Source organism: Pteropus vampyrus, unplaced genomic scaffold (genome assembly GCF_000151845.1).
Source record: "Pteropus vampyrus isolate Shadow unplaced genomic scaffold, Pvam_2.0 Scaffold58, whole genome shotgun sequence".
Lineage (NCBI taxonomy): Eukaryota > Metazoa > Chordata > Mammalia > Chiroptera > Pteropodidae > Pteropus > Pteropus vampyrus.
In genome coordinates, this window is record NW_011888839.1 from 2,422,936 (window position 1) to 2,450,778 (window position 27,843).

Consider the following 27,843-nt stretch of genomic DNA (forward strand, 5'->3'; position numbering starts at 1 on the left):
GTGCAATTGAAATATTGGAATAACTTGAGCATAACATGAATTTTGCTCTTGCTTATGCATGATTTACTTAGTAGGAACACCAAGTGAATGTATTAGACTATAACCACCTGACCTGACCATGTAGGAATGCACAAAAAACACACACACACACACACTTCAAATATTTACCAGCTACCTTGGTTCACCACATGTTATCCTGCAAGATTGTGTTATGCTATTCTTTTGCACTTGTGAACTTTTCTATATAAAAACACACTCATTCAACATCCCAACGATGTCTAAGCAGCTTGATTCAAAAATAATAAATAGTGTACGCAAAAGGAAAGCTTAAATACTGAAGAGAAGCTTGAGATAATGAAACGTTTTGAGAGGATTAAGAAAATAGTGATATTTCCTGAGCAACAGGAACAAAAGAATGAATAATCCACACTGGATCATGACAGGCAACACCACAAAAATAAAAAATCTCTATGGCTGGGAAAACTGCAAGTATTGCAAAGTCAATAACAACAAAGCTGAAAAAATTGAAGAAATGAAAAGATTGTTGAGCATGTGGATTTACTACCAAACAGTGAACAATCTGAGCTCCTTTCTCTATAGAAACGCTATGAAAGAAATTGCAACACCCTGCAGAAGTGCACCTTTTAGCATTAGCAGTGGCTGGTTTGGTGGTTTCAGACATTACGGACCCTGGTGTATGGTCCACCTGGTTATTTAGCCAGAAAAAAAAAAAAAGAGAGAGAGAGAGAGAAAAGAAAAGATTATAGCTAATTAGCTAGAACACATGAACTTGTTAGATGTGTTTTCCAGGAAGGAACATGAGAACCTTAACTAAAATAAACATGGAAAAAGTGAGTTCATTTGCTGAATATAGGTCACTTGGAGGAGAGGGAAATGAAGGTGTCTACCTTTGGCTCATATCTAGAAAAGACTGTTTAATGTATCCATGGATCCACTTCTCTTGCATCTTTCATCAAGAATCTCTGGTGAACTTACTGCATAATGTAATAGCAGCCGTTCCAAAGTAAATGGCTTCCTGCTTGTCCCCTTAGCCATTTCTAGGAATTGGAAAAGTCAGAACTTGAAGCAGAGCATGGATTTTGTTTAAAGCAATCGAACGACAAGCTTGAGAAAGAGAGGTTTACTGCTGTTTCTTTAAATCAAGAATTATAGGGCGCTGAGTGATTCAACATAGGGCACACCTTCCTATCACTCAAAAAATTGTCATTTCATAAGACATTTAAACTCACCGAATCTAGAACTGAAGGGAGAAAATAAGAATGTTGTTGATTTGTTCCAATAATCCAAATATTTAGATTCAAATATACCTGAAGCAGTGTGTTATGGTGCTTAAGAGAATAAAATAAACATAGCCAAGCTCTTATTTGTATGGAAGGCCAAAGGTATTCAAGCATTCGCCTGCCTGGGAGTGAATCTGGGCTCTATCATTTATGTATCCTTAGGTAACCTACTTAAATTCCCTATACTTCAGTTTTCTCATCTATAAAATGAAGACAAGAAAACTACCTACTTCAAAAAGTTGTAAGTATTAGATGACATGGCACATAGTAAGTAGGTACTCAGTAAATGTTAGATGCTGGTAGTAGTAGCGGTGGTAGTAGTAATAGTAGTAAATGAGGATTAAGAAGATGGCAACTAGATATTGCATTAATTTCCCATTGCTCAATTCATCTGGATTTGGTGGAGTCACACAATTGGAAGAATTACAGAGCTGTTATTGGTGTTGAGTTTCTATGGCCTGTCTTTTGAGTGTTAATCTCTGCATGTGTCAGAAATAACAAGTATTTGCTCTATACATATGGCTCGGTTTTACGAAGAACTGACTGAGCTGAAAGTCAACCAAAGAAATGGTATTCCAGGAATTTTGGAGATTGATATGTGAATGACATAACTATTCTGGAAGTTGCCCATGTGTCTAAATTCTTAACAGTGTTGGGGCCACCTCACTCCACAAATGGAAAACCTATAAAGTGGTGCCGAGAGCCACAATGAATTTAAATGTAATTCCCAGGGCCTCCCTAGTGTCTTGTTTTCCAGATACTATTGAAAAACTATTCTAACCTAATTTTCCTGATTTAAATCTATCAAGGATTGATGCCTTCTGCCCCATTGACTTGTATTCCAAATCCATCGTAAATGCAGATTATTAGATTATTGAAAATCCTCATGTATAGTGAGCACTCATAATTGTGCATGTATATTAGTTTTCTATTGCTTCATAACAAATTATCGCAGACTTAGTTGCTTAAAACAAGGCAAATTATTTCAACAGTTTTTGTAGGTGAGGAGTCTAGGTGTACTTGAAGTGGAACCTCTGCTCAGGGACTCACGAGCCTACAGTGCAGGTGTCAGCCATGCTGCATTCCTGATTTAGAGTCCAAGGACCTCTCCCAAGCTCTTCAGGTGGTTGGCAGAATTCAGCTCCTTGAGATTATAGGCCTGAGGTCCCCATTACCTTGGTAACTGTTGGTCGGGGGTTTCATTTAGCTAGCTCACAGAGACTGTTTACAGGTCCCTGCCTTGTGGCCCCACTGGCAGTTCACAGTGGTGTTTGCTTTCTTCCAGGTCAGTGGGAACATATCTCTCTAACATCCAATCCCTCTCCAATCCTACGGTGGATTCTCGTATAACAATGTAATCATAGGAGTGACTATTTCAGCACCATTTGCCATATAATGTTATGTAATCAATGGAGCATCCCTCTCATCTCACACTCAAGGGAAGGGGATTGTAGGTCATGTGCATTATTAGCTGGGCAGGAATCTTAGGGTCCTCTTAGAATTCTGCCTACCACAGTATATGATAAAGTGAAAAATCAAACATGGCTGGAGATAATCAAATATGACCTTAGTTGAGACATGGGACTCAGAGAAGTCCAGCACAGCTTGTGGGCATGTTCTCTAATTTCATTGTCTTAAGAGAAGCCAAGCTCTTATTGTTATGGAAGATCAAATCATAATCCAGCCTAGGAGCCTAGTGGAGCATGAAGAGACTCATGCATTAACAGCGCTCCCCAACCTTTTTGGCCCCTATGAGAATCTAATGCCTGATGATCTGAGGTAGAGCCGAGGCAGTGATGCTAGTGCTAGGGAGCGGTTGCAAATACAGATGAAGCTTCACTCGCTGGCCCACTGCTCAGTTCCTGCTGTGCAGCCCGCTTCCTAATAGGCCACGGACCAGTAGCAATCTGTGGCCTAGGGTTTGGGGACCCCTGCATTAGGTAAAAACAAAGGCCGGTGTGGACCTTCTGGAATCCAGAAGGCCACAATCCAATCTCCAGTTCAAAATTTATGACACCATCTGCCCAGCCTTTCCAGAGTATTCCATGAGGTATCATCAAGAGGTAAAATAAGAAAGTAAAACCATGTAATATAATTGCTTGGGAAAGTGGAATTCTCCTAAGACAAAAGGAAAAAGTGGTGCCTTCCTTGGTAGAATAAAGGCCAAGAGCTTCCGTGGGTTGGCCATCTATGTAGGTGGAAACCAGATGGTGACATCTATGCCTTGGATAACATCTGACTGACTATAACAAATTGTAGCCAATATCATTTACATTTCCATCAACTCTCTGTTCTTAATCTTAGATAATTCTTCCATATTTATACACTTATACATTATACATATGCACTGTTTGCACAGCATCATGCCAAGTCTTTTCATTTCCTCTCTGTTACTTGAAAGATTCTAGACCAGCACTGCCCAAAAAAGTATAATTCAAACCACATATGCAATTTTAAATTTTCTAGTAGGAACATTAAAGAATAAGAAGAAATGAGCGAAATTTACTTTTAATAATGTTTTCTTTAACCCAGTACTTCCAAAATTGTCATTTCACCACATAATCAATATAAAAATTATTAATGACATATTCTTTATCATTGTACTAAGTCTTCAAAATCCATTGTGTATAACACATCTCAATTCAGACCAGCCACATTTCAGGGGCTCAACAGCCACATGTAGCTAAAGGCTTCAGTACTGGACAACACAACTCTAGAGTTGTTTCAAAGGCCTCTGATCATGGGCATTTAACTTTGACTCTCATTTCTCTCATAATCTTACCAACCCCAGTCTTTATTCAGCGTTGTCTTGTGTGATAGTAACTGTTAAATATCCTTCCATCTGCCCCTTATCTTCTGCTGTGAATTCTGTTGCTAGACCAAGAGCATCAGATTAGATATGGCTAAAGCGGAGTTCCCCTTTTTGATTTCTTTCTGAACTTTGAGATTGCCTACAGTTCTAAAAAGTTTTTAACCCTTCTCTGTTCCTCTATTTCAATAGAGACACTTCTTCCTTTTACGTCCTCCTCATAGTCTAATATGTATATGTGTGTATATATATATATGTATATATGCGTATATTATATATACATATATATGTGTGTGTATATAATATATATATGTGTGTGTATATAATATATACATGTATATATATACATGTGTGTATTAATATATAATACACATATATATATGTATACACATATATATGTATACACACACACACACACACACACACACACACACATAATTAGAAGATTGTTGGTGGCTTCCAATGACTGGCTTCTTGGCCATCGAAAAGCGAAGACTCAATGCTGGGCCAGTTATGGGTCTGTACTTACCAATAGTAGGAGATCAGGACGCAAGGTAGGGAAGAATAACAGAGATTGCCCTTGCAAGAATGAGTAAACTTAGAATTTATAACAAAGACAGATAGCAGCCCAAAATGACCATTTGTATTTCTGTCTTGAGTTGTAATCCTCTGGGGGAAAGAAAGTTGTTTTTTTTAATTATATTCTCCAAATGGCCCAGCTCTGTAACATACAGTAAGCAACAAGCACAGCAATGCTACTTCTATGTTATTTAAGAATTTGCCAAGAATTTTTAGTGTATATGATCTCATTTGAATCTTCCGGCACCCTTTAAAGTGGATAGAATAGGTGATATTACCTCTGCTTCACTGATAAATAAATATTTCTGAGTTGCTCTAAGTAGCAGAGAGGAGAATAAAGCCCACATTTTCTAAAACCTGGTACTGCGGAAGCAGAATAAAGTGGTTTAGACTGTGAGCTTCAGAGTCAGGCAGACCTGGATGGAATTAGCAATGTGACCTTGAACAATTTATTACTTTCTCTGACTTTCAATTTTCTCATCTGTAAGATGGAGATAATAGTACCTACCTCACAGAGTTGTTGTGAAGATTAAATGAGGTAACTTTTTAAATATGTGGCACATAGTCACCGAGTAAGTGTACCTCCTTGAAGATAAGTAGAGAAAGCCAGCTTTAAGTAAATGATTATTTTTTGCATATGGAACACATACCGAAGTTCAGATCTGATTCCAATTAATGAGCACAATATTGATGGAATTTTGATCTTCCAGGTTGCCTAGCAACCAAAACTAATTCAATAGCACAAGTTACCAGAGTTGTTTTTAATCAGATCAGGAATTCAGCAGCTCTTAAGGAGCTCAAGTTTGTAAGAAAACAAAAAGATTCCCCTATGCATTTGGAGTTGTGCCAGACATTTTAAAGAAGTGATGCGCTAACTCCTTAGTGTCTTTGTACTGAACTATCCTGGGCATTGGGATCTTCCCCATTTCTGTTCCCCAAGGTGACAGAAGATGTTAGATCATCCATTAAATTGGATTGAGACTGGGAATGGAGAAGGCAGAGTGCTTATATCTCTACACCAATATATTCAGTCAACATTCATTGAGTGCCAGGGATCAGAAATACAAAAATATTTCTTTGTCCCTTAAGAATTTCAGAATCTAGGAGAGGAAATTAGTCAATGTCGAATAATAATAAAGCAAATTATTGCATGAATGGCTTTCTATGTCCTTAGCTGTAGTCTAAGCATTATGGATTGAGAAGTACAAGCAGATATAGCAGGCCTTAAATATCCAGTGTTAGGATTATTATTTTCCTGGCAAACTATTCCACTTCGGTCTCCCAATATGTTAATGTCAGATTCATGGCCTTGAAAAGTGGCACTGACTGCTGGTGAGGCATGAAGCTGAGCTGAGGGGACTTCAGCTTCCACCCACTATGTTGACTTACCGCTTCTTTCACCTGAAGCAAGAGACTTCACCAATCTTGTGCCGCTTTTCTCATTTGTAAGCTGGGCATGATTTAGATTCTGCCTCCCTTGTGGCAATAAGTATGATGTGATGAGATAATAAATGTACAAGTTCTGAACAGATTAATGCAATTTCTGAACTAGTCTTCATCAGTTTGCCACCAAGTTTCTTTCACATTTCATTAATCGTCCTTGTACCTTCCTTTACATTTTCTTATTCCTTTATAACTACTCAGGGTCTTACAATTTAAAGAGAAAAGCAGGGGACGGGAGCGGCGGGAGTAGGGGGGGTGGTGAATTGGAATTATTGTTTATTTGCACTTAAGTTTATCTCCATCATTTGCATCTCTGTGTGCTAACTTCTTTTGCAGGGAAGATTGATTTTGTTGCTTAAGGTATCCTTCGTGCCACTTTGACATTCCAGTGTTTATTTACCCAAAAACATGACTAAAGGCCTATAAGCCTTTAATGCAGGCAGCTGGTTGATGATTCATGTTCAACATTCATATAGTACTGCTGGCACATACCAAAGGAACACTCATGCTCATCACCTGCCCCTGTCAGTTCTTTCTTTTCCACTAACAAAATGCATCTGTTTTGGTGACTGAATAAAAACACACCAAGTGGAGAAAGGCAGGGTGTGGAGTCATGTAATCAGGGCAGTAATACAGTATCAAGGATAGAAGATGGTTTGGTAGGAGCTCATGGAAACAGAAGCAGACTAGAAAGGACCAGAAGCACAGTTCCTCTTATAATCATAATGGATCTCACTCCTGGAATGTAGGTGGCCCAGTGTATCCCCCCAAGTCAAGATTTAAAGGGGACAAGAGTCCCATAAGCTCACTTCTGAATTCCCACAAACATTTTACGTGGCCTTTCCCCATTAGCATTATTTTAACATTTTTTTTGAGGATTATAAATTTTTAAGGAAGTTCAAAGTTCAGAGCTCCTCTAGCAGTGCTTTTTAATATTGGCTTTAGTAGCTGTGTTTGGTACCCTGAGGAAGGGATTCATTGAAAATGCCCTAGTTTTAAAAGTAAAACAGTGAAGAGATTGACATTTACAGTCTGGTATTTCACAGTTCTCATTACTCATATTTAAATTTTTTTCTTTGTTATGAATATCCAGTAGTGTATAATTTTGTGTTTTGTTTAAAAGAGGAGAAATTAAACACGTTTAGTGTGCCAGTTTGCCTTGAATCTCATCATCTCAGAGTGTTGGGTGCAGGGGGTGATAATTAGAAGGATGCAGGATGTTTGAAATGTATTTGAAAGCAAGTTGAGTAAAACTAACAATACTGCTGTAAGTTCTGAGTCGACATTATTCTTTTTTCCTTTTTTGAATGATTCACTAGGTGGCATTCTAAAAAGTCATGATTTGCTAAGAAAACAATCCCTATCCAAGGTGAAAAACCAGAAACTTCAACAAAAGCAGCTCCTTCATTTCCATTTGTAGTTCTGCTGGTGGTTACACTGTTCCTTTTTTTAACTTCAGCTAAGTCATTTTCACCTCTGAGTGTGTATTTTTTTCTATGAAACAAAATCTGCGATACCTGATAGTTTATTAACAGGTGTTCTGGAAGTAATCTCTCAAAAATAACACTATATGAGTTCAAAGGTTTTGAACGTTGCTATGACTTTTAAAAACCAATCTAATGAATGCTTCACATTGAAACCATTTATTAAGAAACCGGGTGGTAAATGATACATACCCTACAGCTTTGTCATCATGGTTAAATCTCTCCTGACTCAGATCACATATTAGCATTTTTACCATCTGGCTGAAAGGGTAGGGAATATATGTGCAGAGGAACAAGTCGATAACATTTTGACCATCTGGTAAATAAATATGCAAGTAGCAGGAATTTTAATATTTATTTAGTTATGTGCATGCAACCTTTAACCTGAAATAGCCTCTAAGATAGTAAAGTAGAACTGAATTTATATTTCTCAAATAATTTTGATCTAAGTCATTAAACATTTTTACAGTCTACTACATGCTCTTAAAATTTAACTCCTAAGTATGTGTTTCTTATGTTTATTTACTAAGTCTCCTTTAAGTGCCTAAATTAAAACATCTTTCAGGAGAGGCCACATGATGGGATCCAGCATACAGGCTCAAATGCTGAAGTTCTGTTCTGCCACTAATCACTGTGTGGCCTGAGATAAATTACTTGGCCTCTCTGAGCCTCACATTCTTCATCTGTAAAGTCAAACCATATCTCTCAAAAGGTGGTCCATGGAAGGCCATGGATTGCCACATCAAAATCATGTGGGGAGCTTGTTCAAAATAGCAACACATAGCCCCACCCCCTCATAGTCTGAGTCAGTATGTCTTGGAAACAATCTATGAATCTGCATATTTAGTTACTGTCCCATGTGATCTGAGGTGCCTGAACTACTGTTATGGAGACTAGCTGATTATAGCACTTAGCTACTTTGAAAACTATGTAGTTATATAATCCTAACAAATTCTAAAATTTCTATAAGTAATTTATTATTACTAATAAGCATAATTCTAAAACTATACTTTTCATATCCTAGAAATTTACCACTTGACAGCATTGGCACTTAAAATTTTCTAACTTCATAGAAAATTGATGGTAAACTTGAATAAATAATGCCGGTGATTCATTAAATATATTCTCAATTCTTCTTGTTTAATTAGATCCTTTTTTTTTTTCTTGCACAGGAAACTACAAAATATTTGTGGCCTAGATCTAAATCAGGAGCCCAGATGAACTTAGAAGATAGCATGGGATTCTTAGTTTTTCAAGATCCATACACACCAAATCTTTAATCACTACAACTCCTCCAGGCTTTCTCTGATTTTGTGAAGACTTAGCCAAACTCTGATGATGGAAAAGCAAAGGACTTAATCGCTTGCTTCGATATCATCTAATGTCGACAGAAAAGTGAACCAGACAGTAGTATAGCCATGGAAAGAAATTCAAGTTTATGGAAGAACCTAATAGATGAACACCCAGTCTGCACAAGCTGGAAGCATGAGGCTGAAGGAGCCATTTATCATCTTGCCAGTATTTTATTTGTAGTAGGTTTCATGGGTGGCAGTGGATTCTTCGGACTCCTTTATGTCTTCAGTTTGCTGGGGTTGGGTTTTCTCTGCTCTGCTGTCTGGGCTTGGGTCGATGTCTGTGCAGCCGACATATTTTCCTGGAATTTTATACTGTTTGTTATCTGCTTCATGCAGTTTGTTCATATTGCATATCAAGTACGCAGCATAACCTTTGCCCGAGAATTTCAGCTGTTGTACAGCTCCCTTTTCCAGCCTCTGGGGACCTCTTTGCCTGTCTTCAGAACAATTGCTCTGAGCTCTGAAGTGGTTACTTTGGAAAAGGAACATTGTTATGCCATGCAGGGGAAAACTTCCATTGATAAACTCTCTCTGCTTGTTTCAGGAAGGTTTGTACTCTTGGTGCTTGCATGTCTTTCTTCTATAATAGTCCTTAGCTTGTCTTTCCGCTATATTTTTTTATATCAGCATAGCACAGTCCTGGGTGGCATTTAACACCCTGAGGCATGAGAAAGCCCTGGACACGTGACTCATAGGCATACATATTTAGAGTACATGCTATTATTTACCGGAAGCAGGAAATAGTCTAGAGCCATAACAGTTCTTCTTAGAAATCAAATGTATGAACTGGTTTATCTGGATATGCTATGTGTTTTCAAGCTAATTACTGAAAGTCAAGAAGAAGATGATGCCAGCTTGAATTAATACAATACTAACGCTGGCATGCAAAGTATTTTAAATAGACTCACATAGGGCATTTTTTAAATAAAGAACACTAAATTTTATAATGATTAACTTTTTAGTAATTTCTAGTAATTGCCCATTTGCTAGAAGTGGAGTGGGTGCACCTCATTTTATATATATACATACAGTTGATCCTTGAACTACACAGGGGTGGGGATGCTGACCTGCGCACAGTCAAAAATCCACGTATAACTTTTGGCTCCCCAGAAACTTTACTAATAGCCTACTGTTGACCAGAAGCCTTACCAATCACTTAAACAGTCAATTAACACATATTTTGCATGTTATATGTATTATATACCATTCTTACGAAAAATTATTCTTACAAAAAAAGAAAAAAGAAAATGCTATTAAGAAAACCGCAAGAAAGAGAAAATGTATTTACGATATTTATTGAAAAAATCCCCATGTAAGTGGACCCACGCAGTTCAAACCTGTGTTGTTCAAAGGTCAACTGTTTTGAAAGCAAAGTTTAGGGAAAGAAAACAATAATGTGATTACGTTTTTAAAAAGGCTAAAAATTTAATTTGCAGAGGTATTTACAGTGGTACTTTATGTTTTTCAGTGTTCTACTTAATTTAAAATCTGGCTGAGTGCACTGAAATTTTTTATTGAAGTGTAATATACACACATACATGAGCACATATCATAAGTATACAGCTTGATGAATTTTCTGGAATTTTGCCCAGTATTCCAGAATCTTAACTGTGTGAGGAACATCAGTAAATGAGTCTTACAGGAGATTTGTCACTTACCATAATGTATCAATTTAATATTATCCCCTTCGAAGTTTAATAGCCAAAAAGGTCATCAGAGATCTAAACTATTGCTCCCTCCCCTCACCCCTAATTAGGTGCTGGCTTTCTCCTTCCCTCATAAATGTTGTTCTTTGTGTTTGGATAGGATCAGAGTGACAGTTGATGGCGAATTTCTGCATTACATTTTCCCCTTCCAGTTCCTGGATTCTCCTGAATGGGACTCACTGAGACCCACAGAGGAAGGCATTTTCCAGGTAAGGGGTAACTAGACACACAGGGAACATTGCCTCTTCCAAACAGATAAACAATGTTTATTTAAAAACAGGCAAACAAACAAAGCAGCAGTTAATAGGAATAATTTATATTTAACTTTGGAATGTACTTCGCGTGCATGACTTCGCAAAGCCATTCAACTCTTTTACCCTAAAAAAGCAGAAGGGAAATTCACTTAAAATTGGGGCACAAAAAATGCGGCTGATTAATGTCACTTTATAGGTCCAGCAACAAGGAAAAGAATGGGCATTACATATGATAGAAAGGAGTCTATGAGAAATATTTTAAAATTTTTATTCGCTTAATTAACTGTATATATGGGAATTAAAATATAATTAATTGAGATTTGACTGTAAACTAAACACTGCTACTGTGCCAATTTGGAAAAGCAACAAGAACACAAAAAAAAATCAGCCTTTATTTCAAAATAAGTGATTTTTAAAATTTAAAATGCTGATGGATTACAGTTGTTTTCTAGTAACAAAATGCTAAACTTACTGTCACTATTCTGCTGCCACATCTGGTAGTTTTGAGAGATAATCATTTCAATAGGCTCTATCTATTATGGTATACTGTTTTCCTATATGTAATGTATGTGTATGTATACATATACAAATTTATATACATGTGCAAAATAGGTAAATAAATTCTATTTTGTACTATGAAACTGGATTAAGGTTAAATGACCACAGTGTTCAAGACTGACTTGGAAATACTTCTCTAACATTAGTTAACTTTATTATTTTTTAGTATCAAATAGCTCTCACTTCAATAAAATGCAAAATATAGATATATGAACTTAAGGAAACATAAATTGGAGAAGGAAACAATGTTGTGATTATTCATGTTATAAATTATATATAGTAATAAATTTTGTAGTTTTCTATTTTTACAATATATTTTGAGTCAGCGGGCTTTTTTAACCTAAAAAAAGCAGAAAGGAAATTCGTTTAAAATTGGGGCACAAAATTGTGGCAGAACTTTTCTTGCTTCTTAATCTTTGTTAGTATATTGTCTTATTTTTTTAGGTAACCCTCACAGCAGAAACTGATTGTAGATATGTGTCTTGGAGAAGAAAGAAATTATATTTGCTCTTCGCTCAGCATCGTTACATCTCCCGTCTGTTTTCAGTTTTAATTGGCAGTGACATTGCAGATAAACTCTATGCCTTGAATGACAGGGTATATATAGGAAAAAGATACCACTACGATATCCGGTTACCCAACTTCTACCAACTTTCAAGTCCAGAAATGCCCAGATCACCCCTGATAGAACATTTTCGGAATTCCAGACAATATTGTGACAAATGACATCAAAGTCTGAAGTTTTATAATTATAAAAAAGACACTCTTCATCATTCCCCAAATGAAATAGCAAAATAGAGAAAATTGAGCTCACTGATATTTTTATAAATCCAAGTCAGAGGCAAGTTGCCATTGCCAGCTGTTTTATTCATCTCAACTTCTGCATTGTGAATAAATTTTACCAATTTTTCTGTATTTCTTATTGGAATAAATGGGGCGGGGAGGAATAACTATGAGCAGTTTGTTCTTTTTCTGCATCAGAACTGGGAGAATGAAATCTTGCATTCTCAAGTATTTCCTTAGATTTATTCAAATCTTTCGTCTTGCCCTATTGAGTTAGGCGTTGCTTCTCTAGAAGCAGCCAGTAAGTGCTCTCAGCAGGAGAGTGGATTGCTACCATCCACATCAGTGTTTCCAGCATTCACTTTTTGCTACAACCTCTGACGAAAGCAAGATGTACTCTTATGGTGGGAAGCAATTATTTATTTTAAATGTGAAGTTATTTAATCTGACTATAAAGTAGAATAAATGCGAGAGACGATAACATGCCATTCTTGATTATTCTGTTGCTACACATAATTCATCAGCTTAATCTTTACAATAACATATTTGAAAAGAGGCGTTGCATGGAAAACAAAGCTGCATCATAATTACTGAGTAAAAAGAATATCTATGAACAAATAGTAAAAATGTTGCACAGCATTTTAACATCACATGTTCAGCTGAAAAGGCAAGGTGAGTGGTTTGACTGGACAGTGAGGGACTCATAGTGAATGCACCAGCCACCACACAAATACAGACGTCCGCCTTACAGACAGTCCTTCAGCTTTGTAAGGAAGAGGTTAAGAAAGAGACAGATCCTCAGTTAGGTCCAGTCCCTATCTTTGGAAAACTAGTCCTCTGAAGATTAATTACATGCAGGCCATGTTCTTTGGTGGAAAGATAGGTCATCATACATATAACAAATGTGTGTTGAGCACTTGCCATGGCTCCAGGTGCAGACCTGGGCAGTGGGGATACATCAGGATGGAGATCTCACACCTGACAGAGCTTACATTCTGGAGGTGAGAGAGACGGATAATAATAATAATAATAATAATAATAAATCAGAAAAACCTCATGTTAGAAAGAGATAGTACCACGGTGAAAGACAAATCAGGGAATGAGGATTTGAAGGGGCATGGTAATTGAATGGGGGTGGTCAAGGAAGCCCTCAGAGAGAAGGTAATGTTTGAACAAAGACTGAAAGAGGCAAAGGAACAATCCACATAGATATATGGGGAAAGAGCAATCTGGGCAGAGAGGAGAGCAGATGAGAAAGCCTTTCGGCCTCAGCAGAAACAGTGGAAGGCCAGCATGGCTAGAGCAGGATGAGTGTTATGGAGTGAAGGCAAAGAGACCATTTGGAACAGATTGGGTGGGGTCTAATAAGTCATGGTAAGGACTTTGACTTTTATTCTGGGAGTGACCAGAAGCCACGGGTGCATTTTAAATAGAAGAATAATGTGATCTGTCCTCTGTTTTAATAGAATCACACAAGTGAACCTGCTGGGAATAGACTGGGGGAAAGGGGGACAAATGGGACTTGGAAGGGTTAAGTGGGATATGCCAACTAGACACCGAAGTAAAGAGATGAGTCTAGAGTTTAAGAGAAAGGTCTAGGTGGGAGATAAAGATTTGAGAATATTTCACAGATGATATTCAAAGCCATGAGACTAAATGAGATGCCCTACAAAGTTAATGTAGATTCAGAAGAAAAATGGTCTGAGGAACTTTCCTTGGGGTGCTCCATTGTTAAGAGAACAGGGAGATGGAGAAAAGTCAGCAAGACATGAGAAGGAGCAGCTAGTGAGGTAGGAAGAAAATCAGGAGCATGCGGTCTTGGAAGCCAAGTGAAGAAAGTGTTTCAAGAAGGGAGCGATGAACTGTCACAAATGTGGCTGACAAGTCAAGTGATAAGAGGTCTGAGAATAAACCATTGGGTAGAGCAGCATGGAAGTCACTGGTGAACTTGACAGGAGCAGTTTTAGTGGAGTGATTGGGGACAAAAATTTGAAGTAGATTGAGGGGAAATGAGAGGCAAGAATTTGGAAGAGCAAGAATAAGTAAGTTTTTCAAAGAGTTTTGATATGAGGAGAAATAAAAATTAACAGTAGCCTGAGCAGGAAGTGAGGTCAAGAGAAAGGATGTTTTTGTTGTTGTTTTGAAGAAAAGAGAAATATGGCATATAGGTATCTTGATAAGAATGATCCAGAAAAAAGGGATGAATTGCTGGAGTGATGATCTTGAGCAAGGGAGTGGTGATGGGATCCAGTAACCTTAAACTAGAATATGGACAATTAACAGTAAGGAGAGAGAGCAGAATATATGGGAGGACAGTTGCTGACAAGTGAGCAATGTGGTAGGAACTTATAAAAGTTCTCTCATAATTACTTCTATTTTCTCAGTGACCTAGGAAGCAAAGTCAGCAAGGACGATGAGGAAAGAAGTATTGGGGTTATGCAAAATACAGTCATTTTTCTGCATGTTTAGCATCTGCCATAAGTGGGACAATGTGACAAGGTCTGAATCATTAGTCTGGATCAGCTACTAAGCTATTTAAGTTTGGTACGAACTAAATGAATAGTTGGAGGGGTTCTTCCATCTCCCAGACACACATGGCCATCAAGGGCAGCTCTTACAAGCACATACAATGGCAGCTCTCTGCTTGGAGCAGTCGAAGGCCTTCAGTAAGTATTCACTGGCTTGTGAGTAGGCTTTGCAGTGGCTCTCAGGGAAAACTCATTCCTTTGAGTCTTTAAGACTTTGTGGGATTAAATATCAAAATAAAACACCCTAAGTAGAAGTCACACCTTAAGTTAGTACCAGCTAATAATTTAACAGGGGTTAATTATCAGATTGCTTTCTAACCATAATAGTCAACAGAGATCAAAACCACACAAAAATGGGATTTTGATTTTTGGCTCAAATTCTGTGACAGAGGGAGAAGAATTTATATACAAGTTTTCCAGAAATCTACATTTTCAGGATGAGGAGGAAGGAGTGCAAACATCCTAGGATAAAGGATGTGTGACGAGCACCATCCCTAGGTATTAACAGATATGCTATTATACAACACCTTGATTTGCACCCAGGTTTTCTTCAAAAGAGAAAGAAAATTAAAACCCTGTAGTGACCTCTATGTATCTACTCTGCATGTTTGGTTTGAAATGTCTAGCAAACCACATTTCACCATCTCAAACTACTCTAATCAACCTACATGGAAAGAAGAAACTGTCACCATTGGGGTCAATCAGAGTTCGGTGTCGCCCCAATGGCAGTGGGGAGAGGGATAACGATGGCACAGACATGTAGTTAGCATTTTTCCTCGGTTCTTCCTCAAATAACAGCAGTGAAGAATCACAGGTCATTGAGATTTAATAGTTTTATTAAAAGTATATTTTAGAAAGACGAAGTATGTCCCAAGGAGGCACATGGTCCCAGCGCTGTAATGAACACAAAGGGGCCAAAATTGCTACAAAAGGGTAAAAAAGTCAAAAAACGTCACCAAAAAGGGAGGAGAGCCCAGAAGGGCAAAAAAAAGGCCCAGAAGTGGGATAATGTGCCTTCTAATTGGGCCGTGATGAGTGTTCCAAAGGCATTCCTAGGTGATTGGCAAGTGAGGTCATTTTGATTGACACCTGAATGACACTAGGCAATAACTTTGCCTAGAGTGCACATGCTACCCCAGAATTCTACTACCACTGGGGTGTTCTTTGGGCGGTCTCTAGGCTGGGCCCCTATTCCTTTGTTCCCCCTTGTCACTCATTCTGACTAGCTACCTAACAAAACCACTGATATCCTGGAAAAGTACTCCTAAAGTACAATATTGCTGTGCACTTAAAATTTAACATCTATTAAAAATTGGGCTTGTTTTCATCTCAACTTAATTGTTTCCAGCCCTAAATTCCTTTGATTCATTCATTATTGATAAGAATGCAATAAAATGAAGAACTGGTTGTTTTCTTGTGTTAAAAATGCTTTATGGCTTTGTATACAAGATCTGTATATACATAAATAAATGGAGCACCTTGTTTAAAAAGTATTAAGAATTTCAAGATCCAGACAGTAGAACATTAAACCAAATGTGAGGCTTTTGTAAGCCTGGGGCTCTTTGTGACTGTATAGGTCACATGCCCATGAAGCTGGCCCTGGCTAAGAGTTGTCCCTAGGGCTTGAAGAAACTGGGGTGATTGCTGTGTGATTTTTCTGCCCTAAATTTCGTAGTCAGAAGGGACTCTGAGAAGTCGCCTGAGGGGTAAAGAGAGTGGCTTAAAATCAAGCATAAATATCTCCACACCAGGCACCAAGGCAAGTTGGAGGTGCCAAGGAGGCTGCAGGCCCCTCTTGCACAACCTTTACTTCGCCTGGACATTTGGAGGCTTCTTGTTCCCCCAGGGGCTACTCTTTTGAACCTGATCTGACCTCTGTGCAAATATGAGAAGGGAGCAGCATGATTTGTCCTGGATTCTGCACCATCTATGGTCCCGAGATTAATCTACCATAAAGAATAGTCTGATGTTTGCTATGTGAGCACTTACTGGGTGAAGAATTTTCTCTCGTCTTCAACAGAGAAGCAGAACGAAATTTATTTGCTCTCTGCTCATCTGGATAAGCTCTGAGTGTCATACTGTTATATTGCACAGAACCAGAAAAACCGAATTGAGTTGACAGAGCCAGTTACAAAGTGAAATCCCTCAACTAAGCTGACAAGAGCCATAGAAAAACATACTAGGCAGACAGTACATATTATTATAAGAGCAACACGTTATACAACATTATGTACTTCAGACTCCTGGTTTGACCAAGGGCATAAATATATATGTGGCATTTGACTCTACATTTTTCCCCTCCACCTCTTTTAATTCTCCTCCCTCCTTCCACCCCTGACCTATGGATGTTGCTGTTTCCCCTTAAGAACTGGATCTCTGAAGGTGGGGCATCTCTTCCCACAGGCTTGCTGCGAGCATCCGGGGCCTGGTCAGTGGCTCCACCTGGGGCCTGGTTGGTCCGTGGCTCCAGCTGGGGTGTGAACCCAGGACCTTCTTGCTTGTAAAGCAAATGTGCTAACCACTACACTATGGAGTCACCCCTCGACTCTACTTTCTGAGTTGCATGTTCCACTATATTGCACATGATTATAGAAGAAATTAACCTTCAGAAATGGTGTTCCCAAATTAATGTTTTTTAGTAAAAGAGTTTTTATAGAAATTAGAGAAATCAATGGGCCCAATTAATTCCATTATTTTCTTCATTCTACTAAAATTTAATACGGACATATCAATAAAACATACAAATAAAATATTGGTATTACATAGACTTATTATAATAAAATACAAGTTTAATTTGATAGAACTGTGTATTACTTTAAGGCCAAAACTCTTACAATAATAGAAAGGTGTGGCAAGATTGAAATATTAGTTACTTTAGCTCTTAGTCATCTTATCATGAGTATTACCATCATTTTAATGCTGGGTTGTACATTTGCATATATCAGCATGATTTGAAAATAATTCGAAGTTTTATTATTTTGCTAAATTTGACTAGTTTTAAAAACTGGTAGCTATTAAAGGTTGACAGGAAACTTTCTTTTTCCCCTTAAGAACTGATAATTTGTGTACCAAATTATCATTTTTCCCTTTATTTCAATTCAAGCTTTGGTAATCTAAATAAATGTAATTTTATTTTATTTATAGGATACCAATAATACTTGTTTTTACATAATTTTATAGTAGGATTTTAGCTCTACTTGATATAATAGCAGATGTTTTGAGTCATCTAACTTCAGATTACTACTCTTATTAAATATAACATTATCGCCCAAATTATATAATTCCAAAACAATATACTTCATGTATTTAATACTTTATAGTTTACAAAGCATGTGCCTATACATGATTTAATCTGCTTGTTCCTTGGAAGAATTCCATTTCATGGATAAAGTTTAAAGAGGTTGAATCACAGTAAATGGTGACACCCAACTTAAGCCACTTCTTCCAAATTAGTGTCCTTGCATTTTTCACGCTACACTGATCAAGGTGTTCCTAAGTGACTTGAAGAGAACTAAAATGTCCCCAATCTCAAATGAAAGAAAACTCAAAGCCAAAAAGCTATTACACTTCTACTGATTTTGTTAGTCTAGTACAAGGAACATTATCCAAAAATGAACCTTTCTTCCAAATCATCAGCGATTAGCTTGAGCTCAAATGTGGTTTACAAGTAAAATGTGTAATTAAATGTAATGCTAATAAAGTGGCTATAAGTTTATATAATGAAAGAGCATTGCCAAGCTTCTTTAATGCAGTTTAAGTAGGCTCTTCAAATTTTGGATCTGTCCAATTTCATTTCAGATATTTCAGATATGGATCATTTGAGATCTTTCCAGAAATTTTACTGAGAATCTTTCCTTTTCTCAGGCCACCGAACTTTATGTGTCACCTCCCCGACTTATAGGTAAATTAATTCAGTGCCCCTTGTAGTACTGTTTCTCTCTCTCTTTAAAGACAGAATAATATTTTAGGTACAGTGAAACTTTGTAACTGAAGCTTTTTCAAATAGTAGCAAGTAAGGTCTCTGAGATAGAGATGATATTTTTCTTGTATATAAGTGAGGGCTTCTGAAGAACAGGGTATTACTGTGGGATATAAATTGGTTAATTTGAGATAAAAGTTTAGCCAGTGCACCAGCATCATATCTATTTTTTCTGAGAAAAGGATTTCTCCTACTAGTCTACATCTCGTTCACTGTTTGAGAACAGTGCCTGACACAAGGTAGTTGCTTTGTAAATATTTGTCAAGTAAAAGGAAAGTAATTGCATTTGTTCTTAAATCTGTATCTGAATTTTAACACTGAATCCCCCTCCCAATTTGGCTTCAATGATGCAATACCATTGGCAGTATTATCATGAAATAAAATGTCAGACCTGTAAAATGTCATTTTTTTCCTGCGTGATGCAGAACTATCATTCCTTAACTGATGTTCAAAGCCACATTTTTCTTCCTGATGTTGCTGAAGTGAATTTGAGCACACTTGTTTAGAATGCACAGTTATCAGTTTTCAGGTTCCAAAATCACTCTTTAGTTTGGAAATCTGCAAGATGATTTAGCTTAGACTGGTTTTCATATTTCCTTTTTCTCAAAAATTTATACTTTAGGAGCTCCTCTCACTTCACCTAAAGCCAGTCTCCATACTTCTATTTTGCTGTGCAAAAATCACCCCTGGCCTAGTGCCTGGTACATAGCAAATGCTCCTTAAATTATTTTTTGAAAAAAATGAATAAAATGTGCAACTGGTATCAATTGAGGAGATACTCAACAGATACATACAAAATGCATCTTTCTTTAACCTGCCATTGATCTCACTCTTTCACACCCTCTTCCCAGTAATGTCAGAAAACACTTGATTCTAGAACTTAAAAGTAGTTTCTTTCCATTTTAAACAGTCATTCAAAATGAATCCCTCAGTCTTTCTTTTTGTGTTTCTCTCCTTGCTCCAGGGGGCAAGTTTACAAAGCTTTACGGCAGAGCAGGAGAGGTGCTTTGACCTCTGTCCTCTGAGTTCTCCCTTTATCCACTGCAATGTTGCTTGGCCACTTGGTCTCTGGGCATCTAAGCTGATGGCCCTAGAGTATGGCTGGTTCTATCTTTGCCTCTGACAGTGAGGTCTCTGCATTATTCCCGCACTGCTGCAGCCTGACACCAGGCATTTCCCACTCACTGTTTCTAAATGAATAAATCAATGCATCTCAGGGTTAAACCATGAACTCTTCTTATTCCTTCCTAACTTATCTTTTACAACGTTTTCTTGTTTCATTATTAATATCAGTTAGAGGGGAAGAGAGAGGAGAGGCAGATGGTGATGGGGAGTATCAGAGGAGCAGAGGAGTAGAGTGTCACTATTATGGTAGAGAGGTCACCATAATTCTAATAAAGTGATGTTTAATCTAGTAGAATATTAAGTGTAACTTTGTTTTTATTTATTCCTTCCTTTAAAAAGATAGTATGACTATACTATAAACAAGTTGGAATAATAAAAAAAAAATAATTCCACTATTCTAACCTAATTTCTATTAACATGTGGTATATACTTCTTCTGTACTTTCCCCATTCATAATAATTTAAATTGTAAAACACGATAAAAAAATATTTACTACTTATCTATTTAAGAATAATACTTGAAAGCAAATGCACTCAATTATTCCGTCAATTATTACTTACTGAGTTTCAAATATATGCAAATCACGTGCTAGAGCTATGGAAGATAAATCAGACACAGTTCCTACCATCCAGAAACTTATGACTAAGAGGAAGAACTAAGACTTGTACATAAATATATAAAAGGTGGCAAGTGATAAAAGCTATAATAGAGATAAAAACTAACTGCTCTGATAGTTCTGTAACATCACTTTAAAACACTTGCCAACAAATTAAATCATTAATAAAGTAAGTAGGAAATGCCAAGGCATTTTAATGGTTTCATCATATAGCATCTTATAATGGTCATTAAGAGTAATATTTTCCGCTAGACTTTTTTCTATTCAACTACAATTTTCTAGGTATTAGAAGTTTTATTTATTCATTAAACAGTTATATGAAATCATCTGCAAGATTTCTTGACTCGCACTGGAACTCTCTGTTGCTTATAGATGCCGTTTTCTGAGCTTATAATAAATTCATTACACTTCTTTTCAAATAACTTAAAGTGGTATAGTTGATGTAAAAAATATGAAGAAATCCCTACACTGGGCAATAAAACTGCATAAGAATAGTTTTGCGTATGGCATATAAACCAAAATGGTGTCCCGTTGGAAAATTTGTACCCAAGGTATTCTATTCTTCCAACACTCTACGAAGAGACTTGATGACTATAAAACCCATATCTTTTCAAAACTCAACCTTTTTTCTCCTGTGAAAGACTATGAGGGTCTCTGTAGTTTTCAAATCCAATATCATAATTGTTTTGTGTGGTTCTAAATTGTCCTTAATATACTTAATCTTAGACTAAAGAAATGTTCCATCTTGTTTACTATTTTTTTAATGCCTAAAGATAAAACTGCTGGTATATGGCTCATAAATATTCTATTAGGGTTTATATATGCATTAAACTAGCACAGTATCTTATTTTCATAAATTTATTACAATAACTTAAGTAGTAGTAATAATAAAAATTACCATTTAAATAATTCTCTTCTCCTGGGAACTCTGAGTGCTTTTACACATCAATTAATGCTAAATGGCAGCGTTATTATTCCCAACTTTTTTTATTATTCAATTTTATAGTGTGTTGCTTAGGGTTTTTGCTTTTAGTTGATGTCAATTACCAGGTTGGCCATTATCAGGCCTCACATTTGCCTCCAAAATCAGCCCTTTTTGAGAATTAATTATATATCAGAATGATATTGCTTAGAAACTCTATGATCAAAAGTTCTTCTCTCACCAGATACAGATTAAGTCATTCCATGGCTTTGCTTTCAATTAAAATCATATCTATACCATCGGATTGCATGTTATTAAGAACTGCCAAAAGTTATTTTTCTATTATTAACAACTTTCCAACCACCAGATACCTCATATAAAGAAATTATTTACACACTTAAAAAACAGTACCTTTAAAAGTGTCATCCTCGGGTTGTTGCATTTCTCTTCTCTTAAAGCAGAAGTGCTTAACTTGGGATTCATAGATAGGCTTCAAGGGTCTGGGAATTTTGAGAAAGAACAAAACTCAAGAGAGGTCATCACAGTGGTTGGTGCCAGACTTCTGAACCTGCTTGGCATGGGGGAGGTGAGGGATCTACCTGGACCCTGGATCCAGTTTTGTTTTGTGGATCCAACCTGAGCTCCATCTTTGAGGCTTTGGGGTTGATTGTGAATTCAGAGCTACTACTCTGATCCTCTTTCCACACATTAAAAAAAAAAATGATTCTGTTACTTATAATATTCTGAGTTACTTATAATAAATTAAATTTCTTCTCTTTGAAATAACTTTCCAAAAAGTTAGGACATCTTATTAAATGCTTCATCTATGGCCTTCATTTGTTACTGTCAATATTTAAAAACAACAATTCACAAATTCAACTCTTCCGTTTTAGAAGAAAATCTATACGTGGAAGAATACACAAAGCAAATATCAGGCCTCTAGTTTTGGACATTATAGTCACTATACACGCATTTCTGCCAACCCCAAGATGATGAATTACTGTAACTTAGCTCTGCCAAGTGCCCAGTTTCTAGAATCTATACTACTGCATATTTCATGAGTTTGCTTTTGAAGTCTATATCTCATTTCTGGCTACTCCAAGGAAATCCCAGACCATTGGAAATTTTAACATGTGCCAAAGTCTTGCAATTTTAACAAATTTTATTTGAAACATTGGTCTTGTGCATGTTATATTCCATCTATTTAAAACAAACAAATACATAGAAAACGAAACTACATCGTAGTTATTTTATGTGTTTATATAATATTTCAACTATTTTATCTGATTAGGGAATTTTGATGACTGAAATTCTAATAACTTTTATTGATTGTGTACCATGTGCAGAGCACTAGAAGGGGGATAGAAGAGATGTACAATTAAGTTACCAAAAGCTGAATGCCAAGCGTTTCTAAAAACATAGTCCCTAAAGGACGAAATAATCCTATCAACTACGAATTATTTTCCCAGTTTAACATACAAGTAATTGAGGCTCAGAAAGGCTTGATAAAAATTTAACTTTCTGAGCTTATTAAATATAAAACCATGGTACAAACTCAGCTGATAATTCCAAAGCCCCCATTCTTTTGACTTCCTACATAATTCACTGCCCTCTTAATGTTCCAGGTCACTTTTTTACATTTTAGTTGTATTTTGTTTCTTTTAAGAGTTGTTGAATGAACCCTTTGGGTAAGAGATCTTCGTTCAATGAATCAAATTTAATTCAACTTTTTAAAGAAATCTTTTCCCCGAATTTAGTATTAGAACTAGTTAGACATTGTTTCAAACATTTTTCAGACTGTGGGCCTGGGGATATAACAATAACATAAAAGATTACACCCCTTTGCTTTGAGATGTTGTTTCTTGTTTTTTATTTAGCCAAGATACAAAACACCTGTTCAGTGCATAACCTGTTTGCTTATTTTGAATAAATTAACCGAGTCGGTTTAAAAAGTGAAAAACGCCTATTAGAATGGCTAAAATTCCCAAAACTGGTAATACCAAATGCTAGCAAGAATGTGGAACAACAGGAACTCTCATTCACTGACGGTGAGATTGGAAAATGGTATAGCTATTATGGAAAATAGTTTGACAATTTCTTAAAAGGTTAACATAGTTTTACCATACTATCCAGCAATTGTGCTCCTTGGTATTTACTCGAGTTGAAAATATGTCCACACAAAAACCTGCACAGAACTGTTTATAGCAGCTTCATTCATAACTGCCGAAAACTGGAAGAAACCAAGATGTTCTTTAAAAATGGTGAATGGGTAAACTATAGTACCTCCATACTCTGAAAAATTATTCAGTGATTTAAAAAATGAGCTATCAAGACACAAAAAGACATAGAGTAACCTTAAGTGCATATCGCTTAGTGAAAGAAGCCAATCTGAAAAGTCAATAGTCTATATGATGCCAACTATGTGACATTTTGGAAAAGGCAAAACTATGGATACAGTAAAAAAAAAAAAAAAAAAATCAGAAATCAGTGCTTGCCAGGGGTTAGGGAGAGGAGGAGGAAGAGCAATGAATAAATGGAGCACAGGATTTTTAGGGCAGCGACACCATTAGGTATGATACTATAATGGTGGCTACGTGTCATTACCAAAGGAAAACTGTTTCCTCTACTCATAACACTTCAGACATCAAATATGTGGGGGTTTTCCCCACACCAACTAGGTCTCTAGCTCTCCACAACAAAATGGGTTTCCTACAATTCCATTCTGACACTAACTACCCAGAGTTAGTGCAGACTCCACAGGTAAAGGGCTCATTTCCATGTCTGACTTAGCTATAAATTGATGTTCCCTCAACCTTGTCCTCAGGTTTAATAATTTTCTATAACAACTCATACAGAACTCATGGAAACACATTTACTGATTATATTATAAAAGGTATAATAAAGGATACAAATGAACAGCCAGATGAAGAGGTACATAGGACACCGTCCAGAAGGTTCCTGAGTACAGGAGTATCTGTCCCTGTGGAGTTGGGGTGGACTGCCTTCCCAGCACATAGATGTGTTTACAAACCTGGAAACTCTCCGAACCCCTCAGTTTAGGGATTTTTATGGAGGCTTTGTCACACGGGTATGATCAGTTATTAATTCAATCTCCAGAGAACAAAGAGTGTGGCTGAGAGTGCCAAGCTTCTTATCATGCATGGCTTAGCCTTTCTGCCTCTCAGGACCCATCCTGAAGCTACCTGGGAGCCCACCCAGAATCATCTCATTAGAACAAATACACTCCCATCACCCAGCAAATTCCAAGGGATTTAGGAGCTCTGTGTAAGATGTTCTCATCATCCCATCACTTGGGAATTACAAAAGTTTTAGGAGCACTGTGACAGCAATTGGAAGACACAGACTAAATATTAGAACAAAGGATGCTCAAACCACCTCTATCATCCAGGAAATTACACGGATTTCAGGAACTCTGTGTCAGGAACTAGAAGAAGAAACCAAATATATATTTCTTATTATGTTATACGTAGGTGAATACATGACATCATACATTTGGCAAAACCCACAGGACTGTACAACATAAAGATGAACTCTAATGTAAACTCTTCTTAAAAAGTTCTATCAATATTTATTCTCCAATTGTGACAATGTATCACACTAATGCAAGATGTTAATAAGAGGGGAAATTGAACAGCTGAGAAAGAGAATTTTCTATACTATTTGCTTGATCATCTATAAACCTAAAACTGCTCTAACAAAAAAAAGTCTATTAATTTTTTTAAAAGGAAAAAATTTAAAATAATCAGTGAGGTTGGCTGTCAAACTGGTCAATGAAATAATGTAACATTTAATGAGAGGAACTTAGGTACGAAAAGAATCTAATTAAATCATTGTTTAATAATCCATGTTTGACTAGAACTGTCTGCTATGAGACCGTATCAAAAGAAGCTATGGTCTTTCTGTGAGTAGGAGTAACAGTTGAAAGAAGGTCTACCTTGATGTAAACCATGGGCAGTGTAAATAAGAAAGATAAAGCTACATAGTTTTAAAACCAATGACTCCCTCGGGTCTTGTTTTATTTTCACAAAACTTATTCTATCTGAACTTTGAAATCTCATCAAAGTTTTGTCCAAAAGCAGACTTGGATGCCCACAGAAAAATAGAGGTAGAAATAATTGTTTATGGCAAGCTAAGCTGTACTAGTCAGTTTTTGCAGAGGAGACATGCTTCCCTATAATTTGTTATTTATGCCGTGTATCCTTTTCATTATACACATCTGTGCAAGTTACCTCCTTGCATCATATTAGTTTTCAAATAGTGCTCCAAATCTTCAATCTGATCTTTCCATAACCAGCAGGAGGAGACCAAGCAGCCTAAGTCATTCCCCAAACCAACTTTCTGTGCTTAGAATTATTATTTTGAATTTTATAGAGCTAGTATTCATATGTCAGTGATAAGGAATTTAAATACAAAATAATGTTTTTAATTCTTGAATTGGTTATAGTGAAGGATTTAGATTTAGGTTTAGTTCAGTCTCCTCTTTCCATGGAACATAGACTCAGAGAAAACACAGGCTCTATCACAGGCCAAGACTCAAGTCTCATGATACTGAATCCAGTGCTCTTTTGTAAAAGTATGCAATCTTTATACGACCTAAATGCCTTACAGGTATCCTATCCTGCTAGGTAAGGAGTGAACATGTCTTGTAACAGCTGACTCTATAACCATACCTCTGGAGTCTGGCTTTCCTGTCAGTAAAGTACATTAAAAGATGTACTTTACACTATTGTAAAGTAGCATGCATAATTATTGTAGAACATTTAGCAAGAGAAGAAGGAGGGGAACCAGGAAGCATTGGAAGAAGAGCAAGAGAGGAAGGAAGGAAGAAAAAAGGAAGGGTGGGATGGAAAGAAGGAGGAAGAAAAAAAAAGAAAAATCATTTACAATCTCATCACTCAGAGGTAAGGAAGATAAAAAAGCATTTTAGTGCTTATCATCTTGGATGATTTGTAATATTCTATACACTCTTGTAACTCACCTTTTTCTATCTAACATCTTTCCATGGGAGACAGTGTAGCTAGAGTTAGAAGGAGGCAGAAACTGTGTAGCTAGTAGACAAGAGTCCAAGTTCTGGAACTAGACTTCCTGGTTCATATCCTGGCTCAGCTTCTCACTAGTTGTGTGACCCTGAGCAGGTTACTCAACCTCTCATCTCAGATTCCCATCTATAAAATGGAGATAAACATAGTAACTGCTTCTTCATAGGTCCACTGTGAAGATTCAGTGGCCTAATAAATCTAAACCACTTAAAACAGTGACTGGCACAAAGTATACTCCATATCAGGGGCAGTAAACTTTTTTCAGTAAAGAACCAGACAGTAAACATTTAAGGCTTTGCAAGGTCATATGGTTTCTTTGGCAACTCCTGTATGCTGTCTTTGTAGCACAAAAGCGGTGATAAATGAATGAGGTGGCTGGGTTCCAATAAAACTTTATGGACACTGAATTTGAATTTCATATAATTTTCATGTCATGAAATACTACTTTTCTTTTGATTATTTCGACCATTAAAAGATGTAAAAACAATTTTAGTTCAAGGGCTATACAAAACTGGGCAGTGCACTTGACCTTTGGGCCATAGTTTGCTAACCTCTATTCTCTATAATTAATAGACATTATCATGTCTCTATTATCTTTCTATAAATTATTTTTAATAGTTGCTTAGAACAAGATTGGATGTCCTATAATCAGTCTCCTATGGTTAGAATTTAGGTTATTTCTAGGATTCATTATTATAAGTCACCCTCTAATGAATATCCACGCAAAATCTTTGCATGCATTTATTATTATATCTACATCTTAAAATATATTTAGTGGTAGCTACCAAAATGTCAGGTAGACATCTAGAAAGAAACAGATTCAGAATAAGTGGCTTTGAAAACTAATCTTGTATAGTTAGAGGAGCTTTTCAAACATGTTAGAGGAGCTTTATAATTTCAAACATGTTAGAGGAGCTTTATAAGTATAACATATATTCACATATAATAGAATTTGCTATGTACTATGTACCATTCTAAGCCATACACACACAAGTGTGTATATGTGTGTGTGTGTGTGTGTGTGTGTGTGTGTGTGTGTGTGTGTGTGTATAAAATAATTTAGTCCTCAAAACAATCTTTCGAGGTACAGGTGCAATTATCAGCAGCAGCAGCAGCCCCACAGTACAAAAGAGGAAAATGAGGCATAGAAAAGCTAAGTAACTCCCTCAAGGTTACACAGCTTGCTAGTAGCAGAGACAGGATTCAAAACTGGTCCGCTCAACACTACATGGTCTTGAACACAATGCCGCACTGCCACCCAACTGGTGAGATATGGCAAGTAAGCACTTCCGGTTACTCACTTTATAATGTACCTGTGGTCCTTTTTATATTTAGATCATG

The 27,843-nt window shown here is 36.7% G+C and overlaps 1 protein-coding gene and 1 long non-coding RNA gene across 3 annotated transcripts in view; one reads left to right on the plus strand and one right to left on the minus strand.

The window, feature by feature from the left end:
* POPDC3 (popeye domain containing 3) overlaps nucleotides 1-12,753 on the plus strand; it is a 16,698-nt gene extending 3,945 nt beyond the window's left edge. Inside the window, exons 2-4 of one of the 2 annotated variants that reach the window (XR_002780462.1) lie at nucleotides 8,789-9,148; nucleotides 10,778-10,886; nucleotides 11,934-12,753. Coding sequence is in view for 1 of the 2 variants with exons in the window: in XM_011360708.2 (XP_011359010.1) it covers nucleotides 9,035-9,519; nucleotides 10,778-10,886; nucleotides 11,934-12,215 (876 nt within the window). In the remaining variant the exon portion in view is untranslated. Of the gene's footprint in view, nucleotides 1-8,788; nucleotides 9,520-10,777; nucleotides 10,887-11,933 lie in introns of both variants that reach the window. The other variant, XM_011360708.2, reaches the window with a different exon arrangement.
* LOC111740110 lies at nucleotides 11,811-24,875 on the minus strand. Its single transcript, XR_002780463.1, has 3 exons — nucleotides 24,839-24,875; nucleotides 21,854-21,942; nucleotides 11,811-11,829 (listed from the first exon to the last, which is right to left on the minus strand). It is a non-coding gene; the product is annotated as an uncharacterized LOC111740110 (long non-coding RNA).
* Nucleotides 24,876-27,843: the final 2,968 nt, after the last annotated feature.